Source organism: Pinus tabuliformis, chromosome 2_1 (assembly GCF_031772625.1).
Source record: "Pinus tabuliformis cultivar Carrire ecotype Pingquan chromosome 2_1, CPIR1, whole genome shotgun sequence".
NCBI classification, from domain to species: domain Eukaryota; kingdom Viridiplantae; phylum Streptophyta; class Pinopsida; order Pinales; family Pinaceae; genus Pinus; species Pinus tabuliformis.
Genome location: NC_142299.1, coordinates 533138248 through 533147161, shown reverse-complemented (window position 1 = coordinate 533147161; position 8914 = coordinate 533138248). Strand labels below are relative to the sequence as shown.

The 8914-nt window shown below is 37.7% G+C and overlaps 1 protein-coding gene across 7 annotated transcripts in view; it reads left to right on the top strand.

The window, feature by feature from the left end:
- The first annotated feature begins 488 nt into the window (after positions 1 to 488).
- LOC149201365 (putative serine/threonine-protein kinase WNK11) overlaps positions 489 to 8914 on the top strand; it is a 37794-nt gene continuing 29368 nt past the window's right edge. Inside the window, exons 1-4 of one of the 7 annotated variants that reach the window (XM_089402924.1) lie at positions 489 to 1942; positions 3817 to 4202; positions 4336 to 4409; positions 4713 to 4782. In XM_089402924.1, the coding sequence (XP_089259050.1) occupies positions 1229 to 1942; positions 3817 to 3903 (801 nt within the window). In that variant the 5' untranslated portion in view covers positions 489 to 1228 and the 3' untranslated portion in view covers positions 3904 to 4202; positions 4336 to 4409; positions 4713 to 4782. Of the gene's footprint in view, positions 1943 to 3816; positions 4783 to 8914 lie in introns of all 7 variants that reach the window. The other 6 variants (XM_089402923.1, XM_089402922.1, XM_089402920.1 and 3 more) reach the window with 6 other exon arrangements.

The following is an 8914-nucleotide window of genomic DNA, read 5'->3' as shown; positions in this document are numbered from 1 at the left end:
TGGAATTGTTCGGAAGGTAAAAAATGGCCCAAATTTAAAGAAAAATTCAAAAAATCTTGTAGTGGAAGTGGATTCAACACCATCAAAAACATCTAACACACTTAAAATTTTAAAATTTAACAACTATAACTTGGATTTACAAAAATCCTTGCCAAATTTTCTTTAAATATGACTAAAATTTCCATAACTTTCCAAACAACTCCTCTACCTCATTAAACTAGGGTAAATCTATAAACACTAACAACATTTTACTAAAAAGTATACTTTTAAACTTCCACTCCAATCTTAATCAATTTAATGAATCCCTATAACGTTAACATCGAGTATTACACGAGCATCTGGACAGAATTTAATCTCGTACTCTCCCAGTCCACATCCACTCGGGTGTACTGCTGCATACATGCATGTAAAATTAAAAGTCAAACAAAAATTCTCTGACGGAATTCTAGGAAGGAAAGGGTCCAAATCGTAGGCTTCTCCTTACCTATAAATTATTAGGTTCGTGCGATTGTGATTGTTCAATGTTCTCTGTATTGACAGGCATTGCAGAGCCGGGAGGGTTTTAAATTTTCTTTGTTTAACGTGTTGGAAGCTTCCTGTACTGCAATTGTTTTATTCCCTATTTTTGTTTAAGGATCACGTTGTTCAAAATGTCGTAGGGTTTTGTTTTTTGTGATTCCTGTACTGCAATTGTTTTATTTCCTATTTTTGTTTAAGGATCACGTTGTTCAAAATGTCGTAGGGATTCTGTTTTTTTGTGATTTGGGTGTTTTATTCCTCTATTTTTGTTTTTTCTGATCTGGATCTTTTTTCTACAGTACTATATATATTGGGGATTTGCCTTTTCTGATATGGATCTTTTTCTACAGTATTTGTTTGTATCTATAGATCCGTTTGTTTTGGATTCCCTGGCGAGTTAAAATCGGGTAGCAATTTTGGATTTAACAGTCACACATATTTGGCGGCTTTCTGAATCTGGCTTCTCTGCCCTTTTAGCATCTGTAGAGCGAAAATGCTGTTAGTGTCTTCAGTCACTCCCAAGGAAGCAAAGTCTTCCGTCTTTGTTATCTGTTCGTCCTCTGATTTCTGGGAACATCTCCATTTCTGTGTCTTTCTTTAGCCATGCAAGGGGTTTTTTGCATGTTCAATTCAAGCAGCAAGAAGAGCCCAAGTTAAATTCTGAGGTTAGGGTTTGTTTGTTTTTCTTTCCTTTATTGGAAGAGAAGAAATGGCTGGTGTAGAAGATGATGCCGGTGATAAGGACAGGGAGCCATTTGTGGAATTGGATCCTACTGGTCGGTATGGTCGCTATGAAGATGTGCTGGGTCGTGGTGCCATGAAAACGGTATACAGAGCTTTTGATCAGGAAGATGGTATTGAGGTTGCTTGGAACAAGGCGTCTCTTGATAACCTTGATGATGTTGCCATACAAAGGATCTATGCAGAAGTCCGTCTGCTGAAGTCCCTCAGAAATAAAAACATCATTATGCTTTACACTGCCTGGATGGATGAAAAGACGAGACATGTGAATTTTATTACTGAATTCTGCACCTCGGGGACCCTGAGGCAGTACCGCCAGAAGCACAGGCATGTCTCCATGAAGGCGGTGAAGAATTGGGCGCGTCAGATATTGGAAGGATTGCATTATCTTCATAATCATAACCCTCGCATAATTCATAGAGATCTGAATTGCAGCAATATATTCGTGAATGGCAATAGTGGTGTTCTGAAGATCGGGGACCTGGGTTTTGCCACTATCTTGACAAATGATCGTGCTGCGCACACTATCATTGGTACACCTGAATTCATGGCTCCAGAATTATATGAAGAGGTTTATGATGAACATGTAGATGTTTATTCCTTTGGCATGTGCTTACTGGAGATGGTTACTCTGGAGATTCCTTACAGCGAGTGCCGTAATGTTGCTCACATTTATAAGAAGGTGAGTTCTGGTATAAAGCCTGCATCATTGCAAATGGTTACCGATTTAGAGATAAGGCAATTTATTGAAAAATGCCTGGCACCAGCGTTGGTGAGGCCTTCTGCTGTAGAGCTTCTTATGGACCCTTTTTTTAGAGGACTCCAAGTGAGCAGCTAGTACATGTACATGCTATAGGCTATACTCTCTATTGCAATGAACTTGTATAAGGATATTTTGTGTTTTGGGGTGTTTTAGAACCTACTTGGGTGTTTGATTGAGAAGTATAGGACATTTGTTTGAGCCTATATGTTTATTTTCAACGTCACCAGTTATTTTGAGAATTGAGACAGGGGTTTCTGTCAGGATTTGTAGAAAATGTTGTTAAAGATGATGATGAAAAAGCTAGGAGTAACAGATATTTTGTGTATGATGGGGTTTTGAGTAATTATTTGTATTTCTCTTAATTCTGGAAATATGATAGATGCAGATGAACATTATTTTTTTGCACTGGTTCATTTCGTGATTTTGTTGGCAATCTGTCAATATGTACAGAATGAGGGCATACTATATTTTGTTTACAACAGGGACACTAAAAAAATTGAAATTGCATTAAATTTAAGAAAAACAACAGAGAATCTTGCAGATTACAAGGTCAGATTCCTTTTTCTAAAGCAATCTAGTGTAGAATTATAACTATGCATTTGAAACCCGAACCCATTGTTTAGAATGAAGATAAATTCCAAGCTCGAAATCATGCTTGTAGGATACCGAGCTTTGTCAGCCACCTGCAATGAAAATTTCAGTAGACATTCTGGTTAGGTTGGTATGATGCAGTCTAGGACTTTTGGTGATTTGTAGTGGTGCAAAGCGTCAGAACATCACCTCCAGAGCGTAAGCATATAAGGCAGATATGACCTAGAGGTGATTACAAAAGTTGTTGCTATTCAGTTGAACATTACCTCTATTTTAATTTTTGGCTTGCAATGGTTCCAACTGCCCACTCCCAAGGGAACTGATGTATTGTTCTTTGGAGGATGTCACATGATTGTTTGTCCTGTACTGACCAACACTGGTCTCCATGTAAACATTATCCTTACTCCAGCGGAAATGTATTATATAGACTTAGCATTGTGTTTCCTGCAACGGCTAGAATTTTAGCAGCTGGATCTTCAAGTGTTATTCATGTTTAGATTTTTTGCTGTATAGTAGATTTAGAAAATTGTAAGTTGACAATGATTAATGCTATTACTCATCTCTTTGTTCTCTTTTGAGTGCATGTAATTCATCTTTTTCTTTGTACGACAACCCAGGATACTGATATGCTAGCTCTAATGCAAGCTGTTTGTTCTGATTAGTTCTAATCTCCCATTAAAACTGGTCTTTATATTCTATATGAATAAAAACATTTACTTTAATGATTTATCTTTGGTACTCTTCCATTAATTTCATTTCCTTGAGTTTGTCTATCATATGCCTCTTTACGTGATATAATCATATGCCTAGCCGCTTTCAAACTTAAGGGTGGAAACTTAACTTGTTTTCTCAAATATTTATAGCTGATAATTTATTTATGAGATATTGTCCATCTCTGATTTTTTTTTTTTGGTTTGCATCTAATTTTGTATTGCATCAAAATGCTTTGAAACTAAAACATTAGATTTATGCTTGGACTTATACACAAGCATTCTAATGGTTAGGTATGATGTGGGTATATATGACAAGTTGTATAGATAGATACCATTATCAGATGACATGCTTTTGTACCCATTTAAGAATGCTTAATTTTTCCTTTGATCTTTCTTAAAGGATTTGCAGTTAGACTTGCCATTTTGCAATACATTCAGGTATTATTCAACTTACTGTTCATCAGACACCTTTATTTGTATGTATTGCAGGGATTTGGAGATTCACCGTTCATAATTGCTGATGTATTATTGTATTTATGCTTCTACAGAATTCCAGTCAATGCTTATTTTCAATAAAACTATCAAGGTGCCATGTTTACCTGATAGATGGTCTTTAAGTCTTCACACTATGATCCTTATGGAATTAGGAAACAGTATACAGAGGATATTACTGTTGGATAAGCAGCTGATGAAGTACAGTTAATGAGATGGGATGACATACTGTGCTAATTGAGCACACTAAAATATTTGGGCCATGCAATGATCAATCTAGGTGTTTGGAAACACGGAAGAAATTCAATCAGACATACTATGTGCAACAAACCAAGGCTTTGTTGTTGACATGCACACATCTGTTCTGGTAATTCCTTACTATGGTAAGACATCAGATAAAGGTTTGGTTTAAACATTTTAAATTTGTGCTTGGTGAGAGACCAAAATTTGTAGGATTTGAAATATTTTTGAAAATCTGAGCTATTGCTTTTTAGTGGAAATGATGATGGATGTCAGTATGCAAGGTGGAATTATGGAGCCAGAGCTGTCATTTCTGTTGCAAGGAACTTCTTTCCAGGTTTGGTAAAAAGGTGAAGGTGTGAAGAAGAAGCTGGCTCTTTTCAATTTTGTGAACCTTCTTGTTGTTTTGCACAGTGTTGTGGGCCTAGTTGTAGTTTTTAAACAATTAGGTTGCCTTATACTCTTGCTCTTTTAGAAAATGATAAGCCATTTTAAAATATTGTTAAAAACAGTGGCTGTGAAAACTTCAATTCGAGTCTATATAGAAATGTTATAATGAGAATTGCAAAATTCTGCAAGCACTCAGAGTCTTCTCTGTGGAAATCAGTGTTACAATACAGCTAACCAGATCTTTTGCTGCTATATAAAGACAGGAAGGGAAGGAAGTTGGATTATACGGATGGAGAGGAACCATTGGGTAACTGTTGGTGCTGCTTTATTCAGGTCAGTAACTAGGTTCATTAAAATTTGCAAATTTCTCCTTGATGTTACAGGTTTGCATGTTATTCTGAGTTCAAGCTTTGGCAAGGTGATTTCTTGAAGTTTTTAAAGATAAACTAGGCTATCAAGAGATTGATAATGCGGAGCTACTTAACTTTGGGTTTTGATGTTGGTGCAATGAATTATCATTGATACATGTAAAGTATCATTGATCTACACAAAAATTGATTTTTTCCCAAAACATTTCAAGTGCTTTTCTAGGCCTCCCTTCTTTTGCCTTATAACATTCCTATATTTCATAGACTCTTTCTAAATCCTCTTGAGGAATCTTAAAATCTTCCTGTGGAGCTTTGCATTTTTGCATCTTTCTTTCCCTCAATTTTCTGTAGTTGGAAATCTATACATAAGCTTGTCCTGTTATAAATATTTCTTTTGGAAAAATTTCCTAAACTAAAATATTTTATTTGGTCAGCCATGGGCATATCTTGATCCTTTGGCTCTATAACTTGAGCTTTGCCTTCTCTTATCTCATATCTGTCATGTTTATGTCGTGGAACAAAACCTTTCAAATGATCTCTAATGACTATTTGCATATTTTTTGGAAGGATCCATTATATTACAAAGAAAAAAACTGTAACTCTTTTCATATATTTATAATCAAAGAGATAAAAGAAGCATTAAAAGGCACCATAGATCTTCCCATTCCCCACCACAAGGCAGTTGTCATAGAAGATGGCACCAAGAAGCTCAAGATAATCCCATAGTCATTCAAATTATAGGACAAATATGAAGTTTGAACGTATCGTCCTCAGAGGGAGGACATCTTCAAGCCCCTTTTAAGAAGATGACATTAACAAAGAACCTGAAGGGCACTTTACGCTTGATTGAGCCTTGGATAGCTTCTGTCTGCTTCCTGTTTGCATCCCTAATAAATATGTGATGGAACTGAACTAATTGGAATCTGTCTTTCAATTCAGCTGCGTGGAGGAACATTCCTTGTAGCCCAATACACCTATGTTCTCTTCTTTTTGTCATCTAGACAATGACTACTTTGGAATCCCCCATAAATACTTATCTTCCTGATGTGCTTTTCTAGTACAATGGACATCAGAATGCTTGCTGGCCTTACCTGAGCTCCATCATTGGATCTAGGTCTTAAGCTACATTCAAAACTGTTCTGCTGGTCTGAGATGAACAAGCAACCTTCTGCCCCACTCTCTGCATGATTCTGACTAGGAGCCTCATCAGTTATATAATATAAACATGATGCAATGTGTCTGGATAATCACAATCTTATGTCAATGGTGGCTTGTCAAGTTGGTGAAAGTGGGTGTGATTTATCAGTGAAACAAGAATTTGTGCTGTAAATCGTGATTTTCTAAGTTTGAATTGGATTGGCATCCAAATGTGTTGAAATTTGATGACTAAAAGGTTTCCGGCAATCCCAACCCGGTTTTAATTTCACTTTATCACTCCCATCTAGTTAAATGCCCTTTCCCATAAATATACATTCAACATATAGAATTTTGAAAATGAAATTTTCAGATTAAAACACATGGGACTGTCAACACATATTGAAAATAAATATGGACATAAACAAACTAGCAACACACATAAAAATACACACAAATTTTTGGTCAACTTAGACCCAGGCAAAACCCCTCCAATCTTCTTTAGGGAAAACCTATTAGAGAGCTCTTCAAATTTATTTCTCTTTCAAGTTCAAGAAAAATACATTTGCAGACAAAACAAAACAACATAATACAACTTATCTCTTCAACCCAAAACTCCTTGAAAACCGTGCCCAATTTGCCTTGATTTTTGTGCCCACTTGAAGCTGAAAATATGTACTATACTGATATCACTGTATGGATTGTATCGTACGGATTATGTACAGACTGCACGGATTTCCGTACCATTGTATGGATTCCAAGCGGATTGCATGGATTTTTGTATTGCTGTACGGATTTCATACGGACTGCACGGATTTTTGTACTGCTGTACAGACTGTAAGGATTTTTTTCTTCTCCTCAAAAACTTCTCTTGAATGGCGTGCAACTCACAACATAAAATGTTGTTTGTAATGTACCCTCTGCTGTCTTCTATGCCTCGATTTTTGTGCCTAGCTTTGCCCATAAATCACTCCTTCAGCTTATTGCAACAAATTTCTCCTTCAGAACTTTTCTCCAACTCTCAGCGTCCTTTCTCCAATCTGCGCATGAAAAATGAATGTAGTCTTTTTTTTTCTTTTCCCCTTTTGTTTCCCTAAATGACTTTCGGGCAACCTTGAGATCTAATGGCTCAGATTCATTTAGATCAAGGGGTGAGAATAAATGTGCATTTAATTCTCACTTTCTATTTTTTAACTCATCCATTAAATAAAGTACCCACATTGTACTTTATGTCTAAAGTCACTTTTCACTTTATAATTTAACATTGACTTTACCACTTATAAAGTCACTTTCACTTTATAAAGTTACACTTACGAAAATAATTATTTTGGACACTTTTCACTAGGTAGAGACTAACCCATGGGAATCCACTTGTCCAAGGTACATTAAAAATCAACACTCCCTCTTACCGAGGAAAGTGTTTCTCACCACACCCATCTTGTCCCTGAAATGGACATGCTTGCCTCTTGGCAAGGGCTTCGTGAGAACATCGGCCACTTGCTCATCTGTTGATACATACTCCAGCTTCATTGCTCCCTTCTAAACATAGTCCCTGATGAAATGATATCTGATGTCAATGTGTTTTGACCTGTCATGAAACACTAGATTCTCCGTGAGTTTAATGCAACTCTGATTATCACATTGAATAACCGTCGGTCTCAACTCCTGATCAAATAGGCCATACAACAAATGCAAAGCCAAATGGCCTCACAACTAACCTGGCTAGCAGCCATATACTTAGCTTCAGAAGAGCTCAAAGCAACTGACTTTTGCTTTCTACTGAATCATGACACAACTGCCAAACTCAATTTGAAGCAACACCCTGAAGTGCTTTTCCTGTCAGAAGCACACCCTGCCCAATATGAATTTGTGTAACCTGCCAACCTCACTCCATCTTCCTGCCTATAGTCCAGACCATACTCAATAGTCCCCTGCACGTAGCGAAGAATGTGCTTTGTAGCTACCTAATGCACCCTCCTTGGCTCAACCATGAACTGGCTAAGTGTGTTCACTATAAAGCGTATATCTGACCTAGTGTTGACCAGATACATCAAGGGCCCAATAACCTGCCTATACAATGTGGGATCCACCAAACTAGAATTTGAAGCATGAAGCTTCTTCCAATTGGTGATAATAGGTGTAGTCATGGGTCTACAGTCTGCCATGTGAAATCTGCTCAACTCATCCACAACATATTGCCCCTGCCCCAGAAAGATATGCCCCTTCCCCTACCACACCTCAAGCCCCAAAAAATAATGCATCAGCGCAATGTACTTCATCTCGAATTCCATAGCAAGATGCTCCTTGCAACCACTAACCAGTCTCTTTGCCCTAGTAATGAACAAGTCATTGACATACAACACAAGGATGAGCGGATCATCCCTTACAACAATGTAGTATAGGTTCGGATCTGCATCATTCTTCGTGAAACCCATCTGCTGCAAGTAAGTATCTCGGAGCTTGCTTAAGTCCATATAGAGTGCTTGCCTCAATAGGCATACATGGGTCTCCCGCCCAACTACCTCAAAGCCTTGTTGTTGCTCAGCATACACCTCCTCCTCTATAATTTCGTTTAGAAATGCGGTCTCCACATCCATCTGATGGATCTGCCAATCCATTTCTGCAGCAATAGAAATAAGGGACTGGATAGAAGTGTATCGACCTACGGGAGCGAAGGTCTCATCATAGTCAACTCTCTCCATCTGTGAGAACCCTCTAGCCACAAACCTCGCCTTGAACTTCTCAATGCTGCCATTCGCAACATGCTTGATCTTGTAGAGCCACCTGCAAATCACAACTGACTTGCCCTTAGGCCTAGGCACCACTTCCCAGACATTGTTCTTAATGATAGAGGCATACTCCTCCACCATAGCCTCTCTCTATACCTCCTAGCTGGAAACCTCCTCATAGCTAGTAGGCTCAGAGTCAAAATGCTAGTAGCCTTGGCTACATAACTGCAAAAT